We start from the raw sequence: 27,539 nt of genomic DNA, 5'->3' as shown, positions 1-27,539 counted from the left end.
TCGTTTAATGACAGAAAAACCCACAATGGTGACAAAAATAACTTGAATCTGACAAAAGTAATAATAAATAAAAAAATCTATGAAAATGAACAAATGAAAGTCAGACATTGCTTTTCCACCAAGCTTCCACAGAATGTGTAAATCGCAGTGTGTCCACTAATTATCATCACAGGTGTCTACAATCCTGGAATCAGTGAGCAGCCTGTATAGAGGCTACAGATACTCACTGTGCTGTGTGGTGACATGGTGTGTATCACACTCAACATGGACCAGAGGAAGTGAAGGAAAGAGTTGTCTCAGGAGATTAGAAGGAAAATTATAGACAAACATGTTACAGGTAAAAGTTATAAGACCATCTCCAAGCAGCTTCATGTTTCTGTGACTAAAGTTGCACATATTATTCAGAAATTTAATATCCATAGGACTGTACCCAACCTCCCTGGACGTGGCCGCAGGAGGAAAATTGATGACAAATCAAAGACACAGATAATATGAATGGTAACAAAAGAGCCCAGAAAAACTTGTAAACAGATTAAAGGTGAACTTGAAGCTCAAGGAACATCAGTGTCAGATCACACCATCCGTCGTTGTATGAGCCAAAGTGGACTTCATGGGAGACGACCAAGGAGGACACCATTGTTGAAAAAAAATCAGACTGGAATTTGCTAAACTACATGTTGACAAGCTACAAAGCCTCTGGGAGAATGTCCTATGGACAGATGAGACAAAAATGGAACTTTCTGGCAAGGCACGTCAGCTCTATGTTCTCAGATGGAAAAAATGAAGCATATCACAAAAAGAACACTGTCCCTACTGTGAAACATAGAGGAGGCTCTGTTATGTTATGGGGCTGCTTTGCTGCATCTGGCACAGGGTGTCTAGAATCTCCATCGTACAATGAAATCTCAAGACTATCAAGGGATTCTAGAGAGAAATGTGCTGCCCGATGTCAGATAGCTTGGTCTCAGTCGCAGGTCATACAGGATAATGACACACAATACACAGCTAAAAACATGCAAGAGTGGCTAAGAGGAAAATATTGGACTATTCTGCAGTGGCCTTCTATGAGCCCTGACCTAAATCCTAATGAGCATCTTTGGAAAGAGCTGGAACATGCCGTCTGGAAAAGGCAACCTTCAAACACGAGACAACTGAAGTAGTTGCTCTTGAAGAGTGGGCCAAAATACCTGTCGAGAGGTGCAGAAGTCTCATTGACAGCTACAGGAATCATTTTATTTCAACAATTGCCTCCAAGGGTTGTGCAATAAAATATTTTAGTTAAGGGAACCATCATTTCTGTCCAGGCCTATTTCATGAGTTTTATTTATTTTAAATTCTGTGGAAGCATGGCTGAAAAGCAATGTCTGACTTTCAGTTGTTCATTTTCATAGATTTTTTAATTATTACTTTTATCAGATTAAAGTTATTTCTGTGACCATTGTGGGTTTCATTAAACAACGGGTACCAACAATTTTGACCACGTGTGTAGGAGGAGTGAATATTTTGACTCTACAGCAACTTTCCAGAAATTAACATGCAGTGGATGTTGGAGTGAAAATTACACATTTGCCATTTTCTTACCCAGAACATAGTGCCCAGATTGTGCTCCAGGAGACACACACCAAAAATTAAGTGGATTCTTCTCACTATAATATTGCTAATTACAGGGATCCTAGATGTTGTTTGCGCACACTGCAAGACTCCGAAGTGAGAGCGGATTTTGCTGGATTGGTTTATAGAAACCTTGTTGCTTTTCAACAGCCTTTGAGCCACTAATAGTGTGGGAACCTCTGTTTTTCCATTGACAGATGATGGACCTGAGTGGGGACTTGTTTTTTGTGAGATGAGAATTGGTATTATTTTCGTCTACATAACATTGATTCGTTTCTTTGTTCATTCTGCCTCCCAATTATCGAATACAAACAGTTGAACACCACACACTACTGGTTCATCCAACAAGGTTTTCTATTACATATATGATAATGCCCAGTATCAGAGAACGAGACAAGGCGGTGACCATGGTCCAAAAACGCCTTGTGCATGGATTACCACTCCATATGCTAATCTTAAAAAGGAGAAAACGGAGTAACGGATACGAAATATATGCAAAAGTATAAATTTTATTAATACTCACATCAAGTGCTGACAAGTATACAAGTTGACTAAAATAGGGGGGATAAGCCCCAATGATACAACAATCAGGACAGACAAGGACAGGGTAAATAAAATGATACCAGTGCTCGAAATCTACATGGCACAACGTTCAGTCAGCCCATGGGCATTGCACATAACAGACATGTGTCTAATGGTAAAAGATAGTCAAATATGGCATACTCAATTAAATGTGTATTGTACATAGTTGTACATGTCTAGAGCGCAAAAAAAAAAAAAAAAAACCATCCAGAGGGGTCAATGTGCAAGTCCAATGGACACTGAACATAAATGAATCAATGACATGTGGAAGGATTCTTACATAGTAAATAACATATGTATCAGCATATCAAAACTGCGCAATTGTGCCAGAGAGAACCCGGGAGACGACCCGCCCAGCGGTCCAAATGACCGAAGTGTGGAAACAAGTAAAGGCAGGCTGCTTACCGGGGAGCAGAGGAGGTGAAGGCCCATGCAACGACACCCGACGTACGTTTCGCGCCCGCCACAGCCTGCCTTTACTTGTTTCCACACTTCGGTCATTTGGACCGCTGGGCGGGTCGTCTCCCGGGTTCTCTCTGGCACAATTGCGCAGTTTTGATATGCTGATACATATGTTATTTACTATGTAAGAATCCTTCCACATGTCATTGATTCATTTATGTTCAGGGTCCATTGGACTTGCACATTGACCCCTCTGGATGGTTTTTTTTTTTTTTTTTTTGCGCTCTAGACATGTACAACTATGTACAATACACATTTAATTGAGTATGCCATATTTGACTATCTTTTACCATTAGACACATGTCTGTTATGTGCAATGCCCATGGGCTGACTGAACGTTGTGCCATGTAGATTTCGAGCACTGGTATCATTTTATTTACCCTGTCCTTGTCTGTCCTGATTGTTGTATCATTGGGGCTTATCCCCCCTATTTTAGTCAACTTGTATACTTGTCAGCACTTGATGTGAGTATTAATAAAATTTATACTTTTGCATATATTTCGTATCCGTTACTCCGTTTTCTCCTTTTTAAGGTTTTCTATTAGACTGTGAACAGTCAATGTCTTGGTAAATAATTAAAGTTTTTTACATAGCTTGCCATTTTTATGGACAGTTTAAGTAGAAATGTTCAAAAATATGAAAATAAAGGATATTTTATTAATAAATAATTGTTTTTTTATCTTAGCAGATGACTGTACCAGGAGATCAGAGGGACAGTTGACATCTTCAATTTTTAAATCTGATGATCTTGAGCTCCTACAAGATACAACTGAAGTGAATGCCTTTACTCCAGATATATCATCATCCATTCACAGCAAAGATCTGTCATCTGATCCTATGAAACAGGTCCCATATTCTGATTCATTACTGAGTAATAAGGGAAAGCAATGTCACAAAAGAGGCATTAAAAAACAAACCGCTCCTAAAGCAAAAAAGTCATTCTCATGTTCAGAATGTGGGAAATGTTTTACATGGAAATCAGATTTGGTTAAACACCATAGAACTCACACAGGGGAGAAGCCTTTTTCCTGTTCAGAATGTGGGAAATGTTTTACACTGAAATCAAATTTGGTTAATCACCATAGAACTCACACAGGGGAGAAGCCTTTTTCCTGTTCAGAATGTGGGAAATGTTTTACACTGAAATCAGATTTGGTTAATCACCATAGAACTCACACAGGGGAGAAGCCTTTTTCCTGTTCAGAATGTGGGAAATGTTTTATACAGAAATCACATTTTGTTACTCATCAGAGAACTCACACAGGGGAGAAGCCTTTTTCCTGTTCAGAATGTGGAAAATGTTTTAACCGGAAATCAGATCTGATTAATCACCATAGAACTCACACAGGGGAGAAGCCTTTTTCCTGTTCAGAATGTGGGAAATGTTTTATCCAGAAATCAGATTTGGTTAATCACCATAGAACTCACACAGGGGAGAAGCTTTTTTCCTGTTCAGAATGTGGGAAATGTTTTGCACTTAAATCACATTTTGTTAGACACCAGAGAACTCACACAGGGGAGAAGCCTTTTTCCTGTTCAGAATGTGGGAAATGTTTTAACCAGAAATCAGATCTGATTACTCACCATAGAACTCACACAGGGGAGAAGCCTTTTTCCTGCTCAGAATGTGGGAAATGTTTTATCCAGAAATCAGATTTGGTTAATCACCATAGAACTCACACAGGGGAGAAGCCTTTTTCCTGTTCAGAGTGTGGGAAATGTTTTGCACTTAAATCACATTTTGTTAGACACCAGAGAACTCACACAGGGGAGAAGTCTTTTTCCTTTTCAGAATGTGGGAAATGTTTTGCACTTAAATCACATTTTGTTAGACACCAGAGAACTCACACAGGGGAGAAGCCTTTTTCCTGTTCAGAATGTGGGAAATGTTTTAACCAGAAATCAGATCTGATTACTCACCATTGAACTCACACAGGGGAGAAGCCTTTTTCCTGCTCAGAATGTGGGAAATGTTTTATCCAGAAATCAGATTTGGTTAATCACCATAGAACTCACACAGGGGAGAAGCCTTTTTCCTGTTTAGAGTGTGGGAAATGTTTTGCACTTAAATCACATTTTGGTAGACACCAGAGAACTCACACAGGGGAGAAGCCTTTTTCCTGTTCAGAATGTGGGAAATGTTTTAACCAGAAATCAGATTTGGTTAATCACCATAAAACTCACACAGGGGAGAAGCATTTTTCATGTTCAGAATGTGGGAAATGTTTTTGCACTAAATCAGATTGTGTTAGGCACCAGAGAACTCACCAGGGGAGAAGCCTTTTTCATGTTCAGAATGTTGAACAATTTTTAACCAGAAAGGGAGTCTTGTTCCACACCAAATAACTCACAGAGGGGAGAAACTTCCTTTATGTTTAATGGAAAATAAATCTTGATCACATCAGAGAAGCCATTTTTCCTGTTCATAATGTGGGAAATGTATTAACAGAAATGGAATCTTACTACTAATAATAATCTTTCTTTCTATATAGCGCTAACCTATTCCGCAGCCCTTTACAGTTTGCACACATTATCATCACTGTCCCCAATGGGGCTCACAAATTAAATTCCCTAACAGTATGTCTTTGGAATGTGGGACGAAACCCAAGCAAACATGGGGAGAACATACAAACTCCTTGTAGATGTTGTCCTTGATGGGAGTTGAACCCAGGGACTAACACTGAGCCACCTCAACAGAGAACTTACACAGGGGAGAAGCCTTTTTCCTGTTCAGAATGTGGGAAATATTTTGAATGGAAAGTGGTTCTTGTTAGACATCAGAGCAGTTACACAGGGGAGAAGCCTTTTTCATTTTCTTAATGTAGTCAATATTTTACTTGGAAATCAGCTGTTAATAAACATCAGAAACATCACATAGGGGAGAAGCCTTTTTTATGTTCATAATGTTGGAATAGTTTTAACCAAAATTAAATTTTCTTAAATGGGTTGTCTCTTGTCATTCCTCATGTATGCTGAAAAAAGGATAAAACAACTTTATTAATTCCAAATGGAAAACTATACCCTTAATTCACCCCCTGAATGTTAGTTAGAAGGTGACTAATAGAAAAAAAACATATACCCCACAATTCAGTATATAGGATGAGGTGATGTAAACACACTCAGTCTCTAAGCCTCTTATTTCTACTGCTTTCATTGTCCTCACCAAAGGCGTCATCAGGTGACTATTTAATATTGACGTATATTCAAGCGAGACTGGACAAAAAAAAAATTAAAATCATGTTATCTGAAACAGAAAACTAGCCACATATCGGCAGACCCCAGACTTAAAACTATATACTTCGTATAGTTTTTACATCACGAGGGACTCAGATCTATCATTCGGTAGGAAACAACCTAGGGGTTTTCAGCCTCGGTTGGAAGAATACAGATCTGCTCCATTGACTATCGTTGAACCATGGATACGTTTGGAGAAGCCAGGTTGTGATCCTCGGATCAACTGGCCTTTTACCTTGGTGGTCGTAAGTGGCTGCACATCCAGTTGGAAGAATGTCTCAAGTGGGGTACCACAGGGCTCTGTCCTGGGCCCTGTATTGTTTAACATCTTTATCAACGATGTAGATGAAGGAATTGAGGGTAAAGTGATTAAATTTGCTGATGACACAAAGCTAGGAGGGATAGCTAATACTAGAGAAGAGAGAGAGAGGATTCAAAAAGATATAAATAAACTGGAGCAGTGGGCAGCAACTAACAGAATGGTTTTTAACAGGGAGAAATGCAAAGTACTACATCTGGGCAATAAAAATGAAAAAAGCATATACAGAATGGGAGGAATAGGGCTAAGCAACAGCACATGTGAAAAAGACTTGGGTATACTAATAGATCACAGACTGAATATGAGTCAACAGTGTGATGCAGCAGCAAAAAAGGCAAATGCAATTCTAGGATGTATTAACAGAAGCATACAGTCTAGATCACGTAGAGTCATTATTGCCCTCTATTCCTCTTTGGTCAGACCTCATCTGGAATATTGTGTCCAGTTTTGGGCACCACATTTTAAAACAGACATCAACAAACTGGAGCAAGTTCAGAAAAGAGCGACCAGAATGGTGACCGGTCTGCAAACCCTGTCTTATGAGGAAAGGTTGCAGGATTTGGGAATGTTTAGTTTGCAAAAGAGAAGACTGAGAGGAGACTTAATAGCTGTCTACAAATATCTAAAGGGCTGTCACATTGTAGAAGGATCAACTTTATTCTCATTTGCACAAGGAAAGACTAGAAGCAATGGGATGAAACTGAATGGGAGGAGACACAGATTAGATATTAGAAAAAACTTTATGACAGAGTGATCAATGAGTGGAACAGGCTGCCATGAGAAGTGGTGAGTTCTCCTTCAATGGAAGTCTTCAAACAGAGGCTGAACAGACATCTGACTGGGACGATATAGCGAATCCTGCTTTGAGCAGGGGGTTGGACCAGATGGCCTAGGAGGTCCCTTCCAACTCTACGATTCTATGATTCTATGATTCTATGACTGAATGGATTGTCATCTTCCTACGCTTGTCGTTACCTCCTCTCTGTGCGTGCCACAGGTGGGGTAGCGACCCTGAGAGCAAATCAGCGGAAGGGTGAGACTCTGTAATGTGCACTCTGCTGGGTATTTTGCTGGGACTGTTCTATGTGTTATCTGCCTGTTTTGTGGTACAATAAAGCATTGCCACACTGTTTTACCCTCACTGTGTGTTGTCTGAGTAGCGTTATGCCCATGTTAAAGGGAGAGCCGGCGTTCGGTGGAATGATCCCTGATCCATGTGGTTTCGGCCAGCAGACCAGGGTGCGCGCTGACCACCCCATGTCTCCACAGGCATGCTTCAATAGTCTCAATGGGAGGCTAGAAGCTGCTATAACCCGATCAGCTCTGCTACATACAAGCAATGATCAGATCACCTGTATGTAGCAGAGTTGCTCACTTGCTATGAGTGCCAACCACTTAGCAGCGCTCATAGGATCCGGCAGTGACAACCATAGAGGTCTGCTGGAGACTTCTGGTTGTCATACCAACCCATCGGTGACCCGCGATTACGTGACAGGGTCACCGATGTGCGGGGTTTCTGTCCCATCATGTGCGAGAAAAGATGTGGGCTCAGCGCCGGGGCCCACATCAAAAGGAGGGAGTCCAACATCAGCATACATTTACACCCGATGTCAGAAAGGGGTTAAAGGGGATTGTTTTTACAGACAGAAGTGGTAATCAATCATGTATACATACAAATAATTACAGAAATACCCAGCTTCTAATGGTAAATAGTATAGAGTTACCACAAGAAAATATAATTTGTGTAAATCATGTGTAGATATAAAAATTCAGGCAAATGTCAAATGTTCAAAAACACAGTAAAAAGGCAGAGATGCCGACCTGCCCAGGCCTCCAAACAAATGCACTGTCAGGGTGAGTGGGCCCATATAGTTAGGATGGCGGCAACACAGGTGCAAGAATATCGATGAGACAACCGCTCACAACCTACCAGTGTATGGAGGGGCGGTTGCTTGGTATATTAATGCACAATGAAGACTTGTATGCGGCGCTGTTCACACAATGGTAATGCACAGCATCCAGGCTAACAGCCTATTAGTTACACCCATACTATTAGATCAGGCGGGCTGCCTAGCGCCATCCAAATGCATCCAATGTGAACAGACACCACAGTTTACAAGACCGAATGGGCCCAACTGCACCCTGAAAAATAAAGTGCAAAAAACATATATAAAAATATGAGAGGTATTAGTTAATATTTTGGGTAAAATACGTAAGCAAGTAACCCACGTCATGCGTTGGCCTAAAAAAGTGTCAAAGGACTCACAGAAATTGCTTCTTCTACTTTCACTGCTGCTGCTAATGTTTTGGCGTTGAAGAATTGATGGTCTGGAGGTTGGAAGTCTACAGCTGCGATGTGAATGGTGTGCTTCACTGCTGTCTTGGGGAAAAGCTCTCTTAAGGTTGTGTAAAAGCGTGTTTTGATACTCCAGCATTCGCTGTTCCCTTTCTAGGGTGCGAACCATCTGGCAAAATTTGGTTTTATAACGTGTATCTAATAAAGTGGCAACCCAGTAGTCAGCATTATTCCTAATCATAACTATACGGGGATTATGTTGCAGATAGTGCAGCAAGAAGGCGCTCATATGTCGGGCTCTACCATGAGGTCCAAGCCCATGCTGTGTTGGTGACTGGGTAACAATGAGGCTCGTTTCCTCTGTCCCATCCCTCCAACCACGAATAACAGAGAGGGGAGGATCATCCTCTTCATCTGACAGTTACTCGCCCATCACCTCTTTCTCCTCCATTTGTTCCTTGGATCTTGCCCCTTCAATAACAGCTTGTCTGTTATCACCAGCCTTCATCGATCACAGTAATTCACCCTCCCTTGGCACCCACCTGTGTGGTGACAGTCTTGAACTTAAAGACAATATTATCCCTTCTGCTTCCTCCTCTGCTTCCTCCTCTTCTTCTGGGACCACCATCTCTTCCCGCTGGCTATTCAAAGTCTTCTCCAGCATATAGATGACCAGAATAGTGATGCTGATGATGGCGGCATCAGTGATAACCATCTTAGTAGCCATTTCAAACTGTGCAGAATGGTGCAGAGGTCCTTAATCTTTGTGCACTCTGTAAATGTGACATGCGCCATCTGCATACTGTGTTGGCCCTGGCTATACGACATGACATACTGCATCAGGGCTTGTTGCTGCTGCCACAGTCGCCGCAACATGTGCAGGGTGGAATTCCACTGTGTATCAATGCAAGTCGATGAGAGGGGTGCGAATGGCAGAAATGAGCACACAACTTACGTGACTGGAGCAGGCAAAGTATACAAAGAAAGGTTGCACTCTATCATGCTAAAGCATGTCAATGTGGAATATGTCAAATTTGACATATTCCACATTGACATGCTTTAGCATGATAGAGTGCAACCTTTCTTTGTATATTGTATATTGGGGTTGCTCCTCTTGGTATGCACCTATTCACACTAGTCTGGATGTGCCAGTCAGTTTTTTTGTCTCGTATATTAGCTTACTGACCGAGCACTCTGCCCTCCACCAGGTGGTGATTTTAATTACAGCAGGTCCCTACTTACCCATAAATGCAGGCATTGCTGACAGAGGTGTACACATTCACCCAGGAATGCAGACATCAGCCTTATTAGAGAGGTATTCACACAGGTCAGGGATAGGGATTAGTGAGTAGCTCCTAATACTCAGGTACTCGTAGCGAGTCCAATGTAAGTCTAATGGGCAGAGAATGTGTGTGACGGAGGTGGTCTGTGGGGCTGTATCTGTGTGCAGTGGTCTGTGGGGCTGTATCTGTGTGCAGTGGTCTGTGGGGCTGTATCTGTGTGCAGTGGTCTGTGGGGCTGTATCTGTGTGCAGTGGTCTGTGGGGCTGAATCTGTGTGCAGTGGTCTGTGGGACTGTATCTGTGTGCAGTGGTCTGTGGGGCTGTATCTGTGCAGTGGTCTGTGGGGCTGTATCTGTGTGCAGTGGTCTGTGGGGCTGTATCTGTGTGCAGTGGTCTGTGGGGCTGTATCTGTGTGCAGTGATCTGTGGGGCTGTATCTGTGTGCAGTGGTCTGTGGGGCTGTATCTGTGTGCAGTGGTCTGTGTGGCTGTATCTGTGTGCAGTGGTCTGTGGGGCTGTGTGTATGTGTGCAGTGGTCTGTGGGGCTGTATCTGTGTGCAGTGGTCTGTGGGGCTGTATCTGTGTGCAGTGGTCTGTGGGGCTGTATCTGTGTGCAGTGGTCTGTGGGGCTGTATCTGTGTGCAGTGGTCTGTGAGGCTGTATCTGTGTGCAGTGGTCTGTGGGGCTGTATCTGTGTGCAGTGGTCTGTGGGGCTGTATCTGTGTGCAGTGGTCTGTGGGGCTGTATCTGTGTGCAGTGGTCTGTGGGGCTGTAACTGTGTGCAGTGGTCTGTGGGGCTGTATCTGTGTGCAGTGGTCTGTGGGACTGTATCTGTGTGCAGTGGTCTGTGGGGCTGTATCTGTGCAGTGGTCTGTGGGGCTGTATATGTGTGCAGTGGTCTGTGGGACTGTATCTGTGCAGTGGTCTGTGGGGCTGTATCTGTGTGCAGTGGTCTGTGGGGCTGTATCTGTGTGCAGTGGTCTGTGGGACTGTATCTGTGCAGTGGTCTGTGGGGCTGTATCTGTGTGCAGTGGTCTTTGGGGCTGTATCTGTGTGCAGTGGTCTGTGGGGCTGTATCTGTGTGCAGTGATCTGTGGGGCTGTATCTGTGTGCAGTGGTCTGTGGGGCTGTATCTGTGTGCAGTGGTCTGTGGGGCTGTATCTGTGTGCAGTGGTCTGTGGGGCTGTGTGTATGTGTGCAGTGGTCTGTGGGGCTGTATCTGTGTGCGGTGGTCTGTGGGGCTGTATCTGTGTGCAGTGGTCTGTGGGGCTGTATCTGTGTGCAGTGGTCTGTGGGGCTGTATCTGTGTGCAGTGGTCTGTGGGGCTGTATCTGTGCAGTGGTCTGTGGGGCTGTATATGTGTGCAGTGGTCTGTGGGACTGTATCTGTGCAGTGGTCTGTGGGGCTGTATCTGTGTGCAGTGGTCTGTGGGGCTGTATCTGTGTGTGGTGGTCTGTGGGACTGTATCTGTGCAGTGGTCTGTGGGGCTGTATCTGTGTGCAGTGGTCTGTGGGGCTGTATCTGTGTGCAGTGGTCTGTGGGACTGTATCTGTGCAGTGGTCTGTGGGGCTGTATCTGTGTGCAGTGGTCTGTGGGGCTGTATCTGTGTGCAGTGATCTGTGGGGCTGTATCTGTGTGCAGTGGTCTGTGGGGCTGTATCTGTGTGCAGTGGTCTGTGGGGCTGTATCTGTGTGCAGTGGTCTGTGGGGCTGTGTGTATGTGTGCAGTGGTCTGTGGGGCTGTATCTGTGTGCGGTGGTCTGTGGGGCTGTATCTGTGTGCAGTGGTCTGTGGGGCTGTATCTGTGTGCAGTGGTCTGTGGGGCTGTATCTGTGTGCAGTGGTCTGTGGGGCTGTATCTGTGTGCAGTTATCTGTGGGGCTGTATCTGTGTGCAGTGGTCTGTGGGGCTGTATCTGTGTGCAGTGGTCTGTGAGGCTGTATCTGTGTGCAGTGGTCTGTGGGGCTGTGTGTATGTGTGCGGGGCTGTCAAACTTTTTGCAATTAAAAATCTTTTTTTATATGTGCCTTAGGTTTTTTATCACCACAGCACTGAATGACAAGGTGGGATACAGCAGGCTGTTTAATATTTTATCACTAGCTCAGTGGCGGATTATAATGAGGTCAATTTGGGCAGTTGCCCCGGGCCCAGTGGGGTTAAGGGGCCCACAGCCCAGGCCAGTAAATTGCCCCATTATAATCCGCCACCGCGCAGGGCCGGCGGGGCTTCAGCCCCGGGGCCCCCACCACAAGAGCTTCTAAGGGGGCCCCCACCACATTCCTGCTGGCTGCTGCAATGGCACTCCATCTTCTCCCCACCTAAAAGTGAGTGACCGTGGGGGAGGCATTATGTGCTCTGCTACCAGCAGCATCTACAAGTAGCGTGAACGCTGATGCTGCTGGTAGCGTGCAAAGGCTTGTGATGAGATCACAGGAGGTAAGGTGTCAGGACCCCCGATCATGTGACCCCTGTCTCCTCCCCTCCTGTGACCTCATCACAGGTCCTGTGCGCACAGCACAGAGCACTGAGAGCAGCCATGTATGTGGAGTGCGGCTCTGCGGGTGGAGGTCAGTGCTGGAGGCCCCATTATCCTCTATGTGGAGTGCGGCTCTGCGGGTGGAGGTCGGTGCCGGAGGCTCCATTATTCTCTATGTGGAGTGCGGCTCTGCGGGTGGAGGTCGGTGCTGGAGGCCCCATTATTCTCTATGTGGAGTGCGGCTCTGCGGGTGGAGGTAGGTGCTGGAGGCTCCATTATTCTCTATGTGGAGTGCGGCTCTGCGGGTGGAGGTCGGTGCTGGAGGCCCCATTATTCTCTATGTGGAGTGTGGCTCTGCGGGTGGAGGTAGGTGCTGGAGGCTCCATTATTCTCTATGTGGAGTGCGGCTCTGCGGGTGGAGGTAGGTGCCGGAGGCTCCATTATTCTCTATGTGGAGTGCGGCTCTGCGGGTGGAGGTAGGTGCCGGAGGCTCCATTATTCTCTATGTGGAGTGGGGCTCTGCGGGTGGAGGTAGGTGCTGGAGGCCCCATTATTCTCTATATGGAGTGCGGCCCTGCGGGTGGAGGTTGGTGCTGGAGGCCCCATTATCCTCTATGTGGAGTGCGGCTCTGCGGGTGGAGGTCGGTGCTGGAGGCTCCATTATTCTCTATGTGGAGTGCGGCTCTGCGGGTGGAGGTCGGTGCTGGAGGCCCCATTATTCTCTATGTGGAGTGTGGCTCTGCGGGTGGAGGTCGGTGCTGGAGGCCCCATTATTCTGTATGTAGAGTGTGGCTCTACGATTCGTGACCCCGTCACGTGACGAGGGGGGCCCACAGAGTCTGAACTGCCCCGGGCCCTGGCTACCCTTAATCCATCCCTGCACTAGCTACATGTGAATTAGAATGCAATACTCGTGCATGGAGCACAATAGAAGCCGTGAACGGCTGGTTTTGTCTGTGGACCTCAGTAATGTCCAAAAAAGAAATGCGGGAATGTAAATTTTACAGCCGCACTGGACACTATCTAGCTACACGATCTGTCTGATATACAACGGCCTAACTAAATAGCTGAAATCTTGCTGTAAACAGTGGCAGCGTCAGGAGCAGCCTCTCTGCGCTGTTACAATGTACAAATGGCGCTAAAACAAGATGTCCGCTATTTATATGGAGAGCGACATGTGATTTCAGCAGCCAATGACACAAGCCGTAGTGTCAGGACATTGTGTTTCCTGCACCCTGATTGGCTGACTGTTGTGCTTACAAGCACGCCGCACCTCTGAGCTCTGCACACCCCTCCCCTCATCAAACATGTGCCAAACACTCATGATACACCACCATTATCGTTACTAAAGTGCTGAAAATATTTTTGTGGCAACACAAATATTTTCCTGCACTTTGTACCGAATGTTACGGATTTTTCTTGATTTTTTTTACATTTTGCTCAGGTTTCTAATCACAGATCCGAATGCACCATATTTGTGTCGAATTTCTGTTTTGCAATCATTTTTCAAACAAATTTGCTCATCACTAGCTGTTACCCACAGATTTTTAGACCGGCTTCACATCTATGTTGCATAGAGTAAACCAACTTCTGGCCCCTGTCACATGTTATTCCAGCCCAGGATGCTCGGACTACATCCCACACAATTTTTTGGCATTTGTTGGCTTTGCCTCAGAAACGGCATTTTTGATGTCGCCCCACAAGTGTTCTATCGGATTGAGGTCCGGGGATCGGGCTGGCCTCTCCATAACCTCAATTTTGTTGGATGGGATCCAAGATTTTGCTCGTTTACTGGTGTGTTTAGGGTTGTTGTCTTGGTGAAACTCATTTCAAGGACATATCCTCTTCAGCGTAAGGCAACGTGACCTCTTCAAGTATTGTAATATATACAAACTGGTCCATGATCCCTGGTGTGCGGTAAATAGGTCCGGCACCATAGTAAGAGAAACATGCCCATATCATGATGCCGGCACCACCATGCGTCACTGTCTTCAGAGTGTGCCGAGGCTAGAATGCAGAGTTTGGAGATGTCTGACGACCTGTCTGCGGCCCTTGGATCCAAAAAGAACAATTCCACTTTCATCAGTCCATGAAATGTTTCTCCATTTCTCTTTAGACCAGTTGATGTTTTCTTTGGTAAATTGTGTCCACTTCCGTACATGTCTTTCATTAACAGTGGGACTTTGCGGGGACTTCTTGCTAAGAGATTAGCTTCACACAGGCGTCTTCTGTCACAGTCCTCACAGGTAACGTGAGACGTCTGTGATCATCCTGGAGCCGATCATTGGTGGAGCCTTTGCCATTCTGGCTATTCTTCCATCCATTTGAATGGTCGTTTTCCGTTTTCTTCCATGTCGCTCTGGTTTGGCTTTCCATGGTAAAGCATTGGAGATCATTTTAGCTGAACAGCCGATCATTGCCTGCACTTCTTTATAAGTTTTACCATCTCCAATCAACTTTTTAATCAAAGTACTCTGTTCTTCTGAACAATGTCTCGAACGACCCATATTTCTCAGGGTTTCAAGGAGAAATGCATGTACAACATGTCCTGACCTCACCCTTAGATAAGGACCACCAGATTCACAGCTGTCTCTTCACAGAATGATTGCCCTCACTGATTGATCTCCACACAGCTATTATTGTGATGACCGCCTTTCTATTATTCTAATACACAGACTCAAAAACCCGCAGATCATGAATGCGGAGTCTGGTGGTTTTCTTAGAATCTACTGCACCAACTGGTAAATTGTGTGACACGTAATTTAATTTACACCAAAAACAGGGATTAATCGGGTTAGTCATACTGGACTGCTGTTATACTGAACCCTACTGTAGCTAGTGTAACACAAGAGAAGGTCGCCAGCGTCTGAGCAAACTGAACAGTGGCAAATCCCCCGGCCCAGATGGCATTCACCCATGGATATTGAGGGAATTGAGCTCATCAACTGACAGACCTACTGTATCTCATCTTCTTAGACTCACTTGTACTTGTATTTTCACTTTTTACATTATTCTTATTTTTCATTCATTTTTGTTTTTTCACATATTTTATTTTTTTCTGCTCATTATTTCTCCCTTTGTCCTGACACCCTTTCACACAGTGTCAGTATTCGTTCATCTACATATAATCTGTAATATTTCCGCAAGTCCTTACCATAATGTATGTGCACATTAATAACTTTTATTCACCGACTCTGGCACTCAGCACTTTGTACAATTTTATGTTCCCTCCCCATTCCTTCAAGTCTGGTTTTCCTCACGATGCGATTCCATGCCTTTTATGCCAAAACATTGTCCTTATACATGGCTGTTTCCAGCTGAATTCTTAAAAATGGCCGCCAATGTGCGCCTGCACGCTGTGCTCCTGTGCCTTTCTGCACTGTCAGGTCATCTGCTTCGTGATCCATGCGAGTCTATGGTGTCACTGGGTTTGATTTAACCCGACATTCATGCCGCAATGATGGTGGTGGGTAGAAGCAAATCATAATGACGCATGCTCCACTGTAATTGGCAGATGAGATTATCATATAAATAGCTAATGGGACTGGACTCCAATGGCAATTCCTCTTGAGAAAGCTGATATGCTAAACGTGCGTCGGGGGAGCGTGGTAGGTTCATCTTATCCTCCCTTACTATGGGTAAGCATTGCAATATTATTGAACTGGACATGTCCACATTGGTTATGGCTAGTGATGGGCGAGCACTAAAATGCTCGGGTGCTTGTTGTTCGGGTCAAGCAAACTGGAATACTCGGGTACTCGGACAGAACAACGAGCCCAATGTAAGTCTATGGGAGACCCGAGCATTTTTACCGCGATCCCGGGGGTCCTTTTAAGGTCTAAAAACATCTGAAAATGATGGAAACACTGCTCAAATGACATGGGAATATCATGGGGATCACCCCTGGAAGCATTTGTCACTCCTAGGTCACAGCTGTAAACAATGTTGTCAGAGTTTCTTGCCATTTTTACCGGTGCAACAAAAAACATACAAAAACAAATTCAAAGTGGATTTTGCTGGGAAATATGTTAAGGTACATCCTTTCCAGGTTAATGACTTTTATATAAGGCAAAATAATTAACCCCAGGCCAAAATCTTCCTCCGCCACTTGGGCTATGTTCAGACACAGCGTTGTTGATGCGTTTTTCAACTTTAACATTGCTTTCAACCAATACAAATGCATTCACTGGGAAATGTCATTGTAACATTTACCAACCCTAGCTGGCCATGGGGGGGTAGTACCGGATGTATTATTAGGAATGTTACTGGCCCGGTCCATCTCCCTACAATGGCATACAGAAGATTCCAACGCCATGGAGACGTCACAGTGGGATGATTTATGAAACCTGCTCTATATGTTATTTCTCACTCTAGGAGGACTGTTGTTTCTGTTGTAGAGTGTTCTCTTTGGTGGTGGCACGGCTCTCCTGGTATATTCCCGGCGAGCTCCCACCACCGATTTGTAAAGTTAACTATGTTTATTTTTTTATTGTTCTCTGTTACCTCCCTTAATACCTGTTCATACCTGCGGCTTCCTGGGACCGAAAGGGATGGACACACCGTACTACTACACACCGCGCTGACCTCACCCTAGGACCCAGGATAAGTATACCCCACACATCAGATTCTGACACCATTTACACCTCACCGCACTTATGATTCTTGCTGTGGAACGTTGCGGGCCTTAACACCACCCTTAAATGCAGTTCTAATACACATAAAATGATTCCGACCAGATGTGATTTTTCTTCAGGAGACGCACTATTGCCACAATCTTATCGCCAACTCTCACTCCTCAACCACGACTATAAACTCTTGGTGAGGATCCTGGTGAAGTGACTGCAGATGCTACTACCTGGCCTCCTATGTGAGGCTCAAACAGGATTTAGCCAGGGACTGAGCAGTGTGGCAAATATTCGCATGGCGGTCGCAGCCACGGTCCTGGCTCAAGATGGATTGAGGCCACCTGCAATGCTGATGAGTCTCGATGCTGAAAAGGCCTTTGACAAAGTGGCATGGCCTTTTCTATATGAAGCCCTGGATAGGGGAAATCTCTGCCCGAAGTTCTTACAATACGATCAATACCTCCATGCAAACCTTATACTCAGGTGTCAGTCAATGGATACGATGCGCCATCAATTGATCTTTTTCGGGGAGTTAAACAGGAATAAAATTTTGGAAAATTGATGTCATATCTTGGAATATTTTGAAGTACTCGCTCGTTAGACCGTCGGGGCCAGGGGACTTATTATTTTTCATTCCTCTAATTGTTTGCTGTATTTCTGTTTGGGATATTGGTTGATTCAACATGTGTAATTAGTCTTCCGGTATTTTAGGAAGTTTTACGCTCTTTAAGAACTGATTTATTAGTTGGGGGTGAGTTGTGGTATTGCGGTATTTTCCTGCAGATTATAGAGGGAGGAATAGTATTCTGAGAAGGTGTTCGCAATTTCCTTAGGATTATATATTATATTTTTTGGTCGCCCTGTACGTGGGACAATCTTTGGTTATTTTGGCTCTGATTTTATTGGCTAAAATTTTGCCCGCTTTGTTTCCCTGCCAGTAATATTTGGCTTTACTTTTCCGTAGATTGTGCTCGTATTTGGGTTGGAGCAGTTGGTGTAGTTCATACCTTAGTTTCTGTAATGTTTGGAGGATTGTTTGAGGGGCTACGTTTGTGAGCCTCTTCTAGTGCGGCTATGTTTTGATTAATTTCCTCTATTTGGTGTAGTGTTGCTTTTTTATTCTGGAACGCTATTTTACCCCAGATGTCGGCCTTGTGGACGCACCATACTGTAGATACGGACACATCGGGTGTGTTATTAATTGTGAAATATTATGATAATGCTTTCTGCAATTGGGGACTAATTTTATGGGATGTGATAAGGTAGTTATTCACTCTCCATAGAGAATATGTTGGATAGTTGTGTCCCTCTGTAATTTGACCAGAGACCGGGGCGTGGTCCGACCAGTTTATGTTCCCTATCGCGGCCTTTTAGACGTCCTGTAATAACCATTTATCTGTGACCATTAGGTCAATTCTGGAGTCACCTCTATGGGAGTGTGAGTAGAAGGTGTAATCCCGCTCGGAAACATCATAGAGTTCTTCCGCTAGGAGGGTCTGAGAGAGTGATCGGGTATTTTCTTTCTTTTGAGGGGGCACGAATTTATCAATATTAGGACAGGGGGTGATGTTAAAGTCCCCGCAGACTAACAAGGCGCCTTTTTTAACCTTTGCTACTACCGCCAGGGTGGTCTTTAAGAAATGAAATCTGCCTGGAGTTAGGGGCGTAAATAGAGACAATTGTGTAGGTCTTGTTATTTATGGTGCAGACTAGGATGACGTATCTGCCCTCGTCGTCCACTACGCTGGTGATTACCCGAAAGCTGACGGTGTTCTTTATCGCGATTACTACTCCTCTTTTTTGTCAATTGCTTGGGAATGAAAGACATTTGGGAAGTTCCCATTCTGCAGTCTATGGGCGTCAGTGCTATATAGGCGGGTGTCCTGAACGCACCATACATCTGCTTTTAGGGATTGGGCCTCTTTCCATAGAAGGATCTTTTGAATGGACCTTTTACAATAATGCTGGAAATGTGAAGAGCCATGTACAGATTAGATAAAATCTATGTGTCACCACTAGACAATTAGGAAAAATGGGGGAATAACAAAAACAAATTTTAATTTTGTGAAAAAAACTAACTGTAACTCCTCTTGTGCCTCCGCAGACCATGGTGAAAAATAGTCTTGTATTCTCTTCTCTTGTCCATGTCCACTCCTTCATCAGGGTGGGTGGCATCTTCTTCTGCGGGGAGCTGGTATCCTCATCCATAGTGTGCTGTTCCATGTAAAGTTATGATTATATGCTTATATAGATTGTGTTATGTTACCATTCTTTGTGTTCAGTTTTTCATTTGGTCTGCTGCCACCTTCTGTCATTTTTCTGTATAGCAGACTGCAGCTAATTAATTCTAGTACATGCCTTCCACTTCCAGGTCAGTCATTCCTTCTCTTCCTGCCGGTGGCCATTATTAGTTTCATTTTCTCCTGGGAAAGACACGCTTACCAGGCTGTGAAAGGCATCAGTTTTTTTACCACAATTTGCTCAATCATCTTGCTACCAACTTGCTGCACACACATCGCTGTATCACTTTGGTCGCTACATCTGCACTTCTGGAGAACCTACTGCATTATCAATCATATGCTGTATGTCCAGATTCCCAAGTAAACAAGTCTGGACTTCACAATATCTGGTTTGTATCATCTCTCCGGACGCATGAACAGCAAAACAGCAACAATGGTCCTGTCTGCTCTGCATTGAGGAAACGGAAGGTAGGAATCTCTCCCAGCCCCAATCAACTACACCTCCATTCGCCTCATGTGGGGACAGAACACATAGTCCCCACCGACCACTTCTGCAGAAGAGACATGGCCTCTCGGGGGAAGTCAGGACCTGTGTGGCTGCATTCTTGGAGACGATCAGCTTAACAGGGTAGCCCCGCTTGTACATGACCTCGTTGTCCTGTAGGATATTGGCGGCTGTGGAGATCTCCCGCCTTCTGTTCATGGTGACGGTGGATAGGTCAGTGAACACCATGATGCTCTTGAACCTCTCTGGGAGCTCCGGTCCGCCCTCTGCAGCTTTTATAATGGCTTCTTTAAAATGATAAAAATAAAGCCTTAAAGTTTTAGGTTGGTGGTCTCCTCATCTGCCTCATAATGAGAGTCCAAGAAGTCGTTGTGGGCTGTGGAGAATTCCTCCAGCTTCTCCTCAGTATGGCTGTTCTGTCCCCTATGTGCCCAATGTCATTCTGTAGTGCAGTGAGGGCTGAGGTAATGTCACTGTGTATAGCCTGCTTTAGATCTCCTAGCAGGGACTTCAGTGTGTCCTCAATGATGGGGTGGAGGGGTGCCCTGTGTCAGGTGCATATACTTGCGCTTTGTTGCTCTGCTTCTCCAGGCTCTTGGGTGAAGAGCTGCCCGATCTCTCCTGTGCCTGCTCCGCTGCACTCATGCCCCTCTGGTGTGAGGTCTGACCCGATGTCAGGAGACCAGACCCCCCAGAGCGCTCCACTCCGCCGCTGGCTGCATGGTGGGTGCTGCGGCGGCCATCTTGGATTTTCCCAGGCGCCGGCACAAAGACTGGTATCCTGCTCCTCGGGATGTGCCCCATCAGTGCCTGGACTTCGTCTGAGGTCGTGATAAGTGGAATTGCTGGTTTCCCCCACCGTTAGCTGCTGCTGGGGCACGGAGCTAGCGTTCCCTGCGCCCACTCAGCTCCTCATCCAGACACAACCCCGTGTCCTCTCATTATATAAGCTATTCATTTATAAGTGCACAGTATCTATTCCCCTTATACACTGATATCAAGTGATGGATCTACAATCCGTTTACATATATCTATGTATGGATTTATCTTATACTCAATAAATACGGTGCACTTATCTCATCTCCACCTTGATAGTGACACTCTCTTAGGATACATGTTACTCTATGATGGCACTTCTGCACACAGCCACTAGGTGGAGCTACATTTGACATTTGCCTGAATTTTTATATCTACACATGGTTTACACAAATTATATTTTCTTGTGGTAACTCTATACTATTTACCATTAGAAGCTGTGTATTCTTGTAATTATTTGTACGTATACATGATTGACTACCACTTCTGTCTCTGTAAAAACAATCCCCTTTAACCCCTTTCCGACATCAGGCATAAATGTACTTCCTCCCTTTGATGTGTGTGCCGGCAGTGAGCTCACATCTTTTCCGGCACACGTCAGCTGTACTGAACACCTGCCATTTTCCCCTAACAGCCTCTGACAGCGGCATTTAATGTGCACTTCCAGCAAGCGCCGGAAATCCCTCCCATCGGTGACCCCGTCACATGATCATGGGTGACCGATGGGTTGGCATGACAACCAGAGGTCTCCAGCAGACCTCTATGCTTGTCACTGCCGGAATGCTATGAGCGCCACCCAGTAGCCAAAACCACATGGATCAGGGATCGTCCCGCCAAATTCCCGCTCTTCTTTTAACATGGGCAAAACACTACTCAGACAACACAGGGTGAGGGTAACACAGTGTGGGCAATGCTTTACTGTACCACAGAACAGGCAGATAACACATAGAAAAGTCCCAGGAAAATACCCAAGATGGGGAACATTACAGAGTCTCACCCTCCACTGACCCGCTGGGATAATAGCTGCTGTGACTTCAGATCTTCCAGGGTCACTACCCAGCTGTGGCACACACAGAGAGGAGGTAATGATAAGCATAGGAAGATGACAGTCCATACAAGACCAGTTGATCCGAGGATCACAACCTGGCTTCATATTCCAGGGTCGAATACTCCACCTGTGGCCCGCACACAGAGAGGAGGTAACAATAAGTGTAGGAACATGACAGTCCATTGAGTCCATAAAAGGTACAAGGCCAGTTGATCCAAGGATCACAACCTGGCTTCATATTCCAGGGTCGAATACTCCACCTGTGGCACGCACACAGAGATGAGGTAACAATAAGTGTAGGAAGATGACAGTCCATTGAGTCCATAAAAGGTACAAGGCCAGTTGATCCGAGGATCACAACCTGGCTTCTCCAAATGTATCCATGGTTCAGTGATGGTCAATGGAGCAGATCTGTATTCTTCCAACCGAGGCTGAAAACCCCTAGGATGTTTCCTATAGAATGATCGATCCGTGTCCCTTGTGATGATGTTGTGGCTGCTGTCCTGTCTCTTGTCCTTTGGATGTATGGATGTCTTGGCAGAATCTCTCTGGCTGTTTCTCTCTCTCAGTCTCTTTATACAGATGCATGTAACCTATTTTTAGACTTAACAAGTGTCCCTCATTCAGTATTTACATAAAGGGTAAGAATGGAGATGAGATCAAGTAGCATTACTTGATTATTTAACCCCTTCCTGACATCCGACGTACTATCCCGTCCACGGTACCCGGGCCCGTATGACCGTGGACGGGATAGTACGTCTACCGCGATCAGCGGCGCCCACGTGGTGAGCGCCGCTGATTGCGGCCGGGTGTCAGCTGATTATCACAGCTGACACCCGGCACTATGTGTCAGGGGCGGTCACGGACCGCCCCCGACACGTTAACCCCTTGCACACCGCGATCAAACATGATCGCGGTGTACCGGGAGTTAAAGGGAAGCATCGGGAGGGAGGGGGCTCCCTCCGTGCTTCCCTGAGCCCCCCACGGCAGCGCAATGTGCAGCGCTGCTGCTGGGGGCTCCTATCCTCCAGGCCCCCGGATCCAAGATGGCGACGGGGGCCTTCGGGGACCTGAGGAAGCTGGCTTCCTCAGTGCCTGCAAAGCGCAGGCAAGAGGAAGTCTTCTTCAATGCCTGTGACAGATTGCTGATCTGTCACAGTGATCTGTGATGTGACAGATCAGCGATCTGTCACAGGACAGTGATGTCCCACCTGGGACTATGTAATAAAGTAAAAAAAAAATTAAAAAAAAATGTAAAAATAAATTAAAAAAAATCGCCAAATAAATTAGAAAAAAAAAAAAAAATATTCCCTCAATAAATCCATTTTTTGGAAATAATAAAAAAAAAAACCAATAAAAGTACACATATTAGGTATCGCCGCGTCCGTAATGACCCGCCCTATAAAACTGTCCCATTAGTTAACCCTTTTAGCGAACCCCTTAAAAAATAAAAATAAAAAACGAAGCAAAAAATAATGATTTATTATCATACTGCCAAACTAAAAGTGTAATAACGTGCGATCAAAAAGACGCATATAAATATCCATGGTACCGCTGAAAACGTCATCTTGTCCTGCAAAAAACGAGCTGCCACACAGCATCATCAGCGAAAAAATAAAAAAGTTATAGCTCGCAGAATAAAGCGATGCAAAAATAATTATTTTTTATATAAAATAGTTTTCATTGCATAAAACCGACAAAAACATAAAAAAACGACCTAAATGAGGTATCGCTGTAACCGTACTGACCCGAAGAATAAAACCGCTTTATCAATTTTACCGCACGCGGAACGGTGTAAACGCACCCCCCAAAAGAAATTCATGAAACGCTGGTTTTTCTTCATTCTGCGTCCCAAAAATCGGAATAAAAAGCGATCAAAAAATTTCACGTGCCCGAAAATGGTACCAATAAAAACGTCAACTCGTCCCGCAAAAAATAAGACGTCACATGACTCAGTAGGTCAAAAGACAGAAAAATTATAGCTCTCAAAATGTGGTGATGCAAAAACTATTTTACAATAAAAAGCGTCTTTTAGCGTGTGACAGCCGCCAAACATAAAAACCGCCATAAATAGTAAGTCAAACCCCCCGTTATCACCCCCTTAGTTAGGGAAAAATAATAAAACTAAAAAAAAAGTATTTATCTCCATTTTCCCATTAGGGTAAGGCTGTGTGCACACGCTGCGGATTAGGTGCGGATTCATCCGCGCGGATTTTGTAAAATCCGCAGGTGAAACCGCAGGTCAAAAGACCTGCGGTTTTACCTGCGGATTGCTCTGCGGTTTTGTCCTGCGGTTTTTCATCTCCTCAATAGAGGAGATGGCAAACTGCAGGAGAATCCGCAGAAAGAATTGACATGTCAATTCTTTCTGCGGATTGAAAACCGCAGATAATCTGCGCGGAATATTCCGCACCGTCTGCACTGCGGTTTTTGATTCCCATTGATTCCCATTCCCAAAACCGCTGCGGAACCGCAAAATCCGCAGCATGTGCACACAGCCTTAGGGTTAGGGCTAGGGTTAGCGCTAGGGTTAGGGCTAGGGCTAGGGTTAGGGATAGGGCTAGGGTTAGGGCTAGGGTTAGGGTTAGGGTTAGGGTTAGGGCTAGGGTTAGGGCTAGGGTTAGAGCTAGGGTTAGGGTTAGGGCTAGGGTTAGGGCTAGGGTTAGGGCTCAGATTAGGGTTAGGGGTGTGTTTGGGTTAGGGTTGGAGTTATAATTGGGGGTTTCCACTGTTTGGGCACATCAGGGGCTCTCCAAATGCAACATGGCGTCTGATCTCAATTCCAGCCAATTCTGAGTTGAAAAAGTCAAATGGTGCTCCTTCCCTTCCAAGCTCTGCCATGCGCCCAAACAGTGTTTTACCCCCACATGTAGGGTATCAGCCTACTCAGGACAAATTGCAAAACACTTTTTGGGGTCCAATTTCTCCTGTTACCCTTAGGAAAATAAAAAATTGGGGGCAAAAATATCATTTTTGTGGAAAAAAATGATTTTTTTATTTTCACGTCCGAGTGTTATAAACTTCTGTGAAGCACTTGGGGGTTCAAAGTGCTCACCACACATCTAGATAAGTTCCGTGGGGGGTCTAGTGTCCAAAATGGGGTCACTTGTGGGGAGTTTCAATAGTTTAGGTACATCAGGGGCTCTCCAAACGCACATGACACCCGCAGACCATTCCATCAAAGTCTGCATTCCAAAACGTCACTGCTTCCCTTCCGAGCCCCGACGTGTGTCCATACAGTAGTTTTCTCCCACATATGGAGTGTCAGCGTACTCAGGCCAAATTGGACAACAACTTTTGGGGGTCCAATTTCTCCTGTTACCCTTGGGAAAATGAAAAAATTGGGGACTAATTGATCATGTTTCTGGAAAAAATACGATTTTTTTATTTTCATGCCCTGGCATTATAAACTTCAGTGAAGCCCTTGGGGGTTCAAAGTGCTCACCTCACATCTAGATAAGTTCCTTAGTGGGTCTAGTTTTCAAAATGGGGTCATTTGTGGGGGGTTTCCACTGTTTAGGTACATTAGGGGCTCTCCAAAGGCAACATGACACCCGCAGACCATTCCATCAAAGTCTGCATTCCAAAACGTCACTACTTCCCTTCCGAGCCCCGACGTGTGCCCATACAGTAGTTTTCTCCCACATATGGGGTATCAGCATACTCAGGACAAATTGGACAACAACTTTTGGGGTCCAATTTCTCCTGGTACCCTTGGGAAAATAAAAAAATGGTGACTAAAAGATCATGTTTGTGGAAAAAATACGAATTATTTATTTTCACGCCCGGGCATTATAAACTTCTGTGAAGCACTGGGGGGGTCAAAGTGCTCACCACACATCTAGATAAGTTCCTTAGGGGGTCTAGTTTCCAAAATGGTGTCATTTGTGGGGGGTTTCCACTGTTTTGGTACATCAGGAGTTTTCCAAACGCGACATGGTGTCCGATCTCAATTCCAGCCAAAAACGTCAAATGGCGCTGCTTCCCTTCCGAGCTCTGCCATGCGCCCAAATAGTGGTTTACCCCCACATGTGGGGTATCAGCGTACTCAGAACAAATTGCACAATAACTTTTATGGTCCTGTTACCCTTGGAAAAATAAGAATTGAGGGTGAAAAGATCATTTTGTGGAAAAAATATGATTTTTTAATTGTATGGCTTTATGTTATAAACTTCTGTGAAGCCCATGGGGGTTCAAAGTTCTCACCACACATCTAGATAAGTTCCTTAGGGGGTCTAGTTTCCAAAATGGTGTCATTTGTGGGGGATTTCCACTGTTTTGGTACATCAGGGGTTTTCCAAACGCGACATGGTGTCCGATCTCAATTCCAGCCAAAAACGTCAAATGGCGCTGCTTCCCTTCCGAGCTCTGCCATGCGCCCAAATAGTGGTTTACCCCCACATGTGGGGTATCAGCGTACTCAGGACAAATTGCACAATAACTTTTAGGGTCCTGTTACCCTTGGAAAAATAAGAATTGAGGGTGAAAAGATCATTTTTGTGGAAAAAATATGATTTTTTAATTGTATGGCTTTATGTTATAAACTTCTGTGAAGCCCATGGGGGTTCAAAGTTCTCACCACACATCTAGATAAGTTCCTTAGGGGGTCTAGTTTCCAAAATGGTGTCATTTGTGGGGGGTTTCCACTGTTTTGGTACATCAGGGGTTTTCCAAACGCGACATGGTGTCCGATCTCAATTCCAGCCAAAAACGTCAAATGGCACTGCTTCCCTTCCGAGCTCTGCCATGCGCCCAAATAGTGGTTTACCCCCACATGTGGGGTATCAGCGTACTCAGGACAAATTGCACAATAACTTTTAGGGTCCTGTTACCCTTGGGAAAATAAAAATTGGGGTGAAAAGATCATTTTTGTGGAAAAAATATGATTTTTTAATTGTACCGCTGCACGTTATAAACTTCTGTAAAGCCCTTGTGGGTTCAAAGTTCTCACCACATATCTAGATAAGTTCCTTGGGGGGTCTAGTTTCCAAAATGGGGTCACTTGTAGGGGGTTTCCACTGTTTAGGTACATCAGGGACTCTCCAAACGTGACATGGCGTCCGATCTGAATTCCAGCCAATTTTGCATTGAAAAAGTCAAACGGCGCTCCTTCCATTCTGAGCTCTGCCATGCGCCGAAACAGTCGTTCCCCCCACAAATCAGGTATCAGCGTACTCAGGACAAATTGCACAATAACTTTTGCAGTCCAATTTCTCCTGTTACCCTTGGTAAAATAAAAAAAATTGAACCTGAAGTATTTTTTTTGTGAAAAAAAGTTAGATGTTCATTTCTTTTTAAATATTCAAAAAAATTCCTGTGACGCACCTAATGGGTTAATAAACTTCTTGAATGTGGTTTTGAGCACCTTAAGGGGTTCAGTTTTTAGAATGGTGTCACTTTTGGGTATTTTCTATCATATAGACCCCTCAAAGTGGCTTCAAATGTGATGTGGTCCTAAAAATAAAATGGTGTTGTAAAAATGAGAAATCGCTGGTCAACTTTTAACCCTTATAACTTCCTAACAAAAAAAAATTATGGTTCCAAAATTGTGCTGATGTAAAGTAAACATGTGGGAAATGTTACTTATCAAGTTTTTTGTGTGCTGTATCTCTGTGATTTAAGGGCATAAAAATTCAAAGTTGGAAAATTGCGAAATTTTCAAAATTTTTGCCAAATTTCCATTTTTTTCACAAATAAACGCAAGTTATTTGAATGAAATTTTACCACTAACATGAAGTACAATATGTCACGAGAAAACAATGTCAGAATCACTGGGATCCATGGAAGCGTTCCAGAGTTATGACCTCATAAAGGTACAGTGGTCAGAATTGTAAAAATTGGCCCGGTCATGAACGTGCAAACCACCCTTGGGGGTGAAGGGGTTAAACTACTTGCATAGTTTTTCCCTCTCTGCTTTAGAAGTCAACAAACTGGCTCCATAACCCAATGCATAATTAACATATCAGCAAAGATCACTAGTGATCAAGGATAAGCGCACAAAAAAGTCAATATTCCAGGCTTACACAAGCAAAAGTGTTTTCTTGAC

General features: G+C 44.6%; 1 protein-coding gene across 1 annotated transcript; it reads left to right on the top strand.

Annotated features, from left to right (window-relative positions):
- Nucleotides 1-3,238: 3,238 nt before the first annotated feature.
- On the top strand, nucleotides 3,239-5,601 carry LOC141074023 (uncharacterized). Its single transcript, XM_073561536.1, has one exon. The coding sequence runs from the start codon at nucleotides 3,280-3,282 to the stop codon at nucleotides 4,579-4,581; it is 1,302 nt and encodes a 433-aa protein (XP_073417637.1). The 5' UTR covers nucleotides 3,239-3,279; the 3' UTR covers nucleotides 4,582-5,601.
- The last annotated feature ends 21,938 nt before the right edge of the window (nucleotides 5,602-27,539 follow it).

The sequence above is a fragment of the Dendrobates tinctorius genome, unplaced genomic scaffold (assembly GCF_039654945.1).
Source record: "Dendrobates tinctorius isolate UK_male_01 unplaced genomic scaffold, ASM3965494v1 ptg000322l, whole genome shotgun sequence".
Classification (NCBI taxonomy): domain Eukaryota; kingdom Metazoa; phylum Chordata; class Amphibia; order Anura; family Dendrobatidae; genus Dendrobates; species Dendrobates tinctorius.
Note: the sequence above shows the minus strand (reverse complement) of the source record. Positions and strands in the feature narration are given on the sequence as shown.

Coding starts and splice junctions, on each gene's coding strand:
- LOC141074023 (XM_073561536.1), top strand. CDS start 3,280: ATGTTCAAAAATATGAAAATAAAGGATATTTTATTAATAAATAATTGT.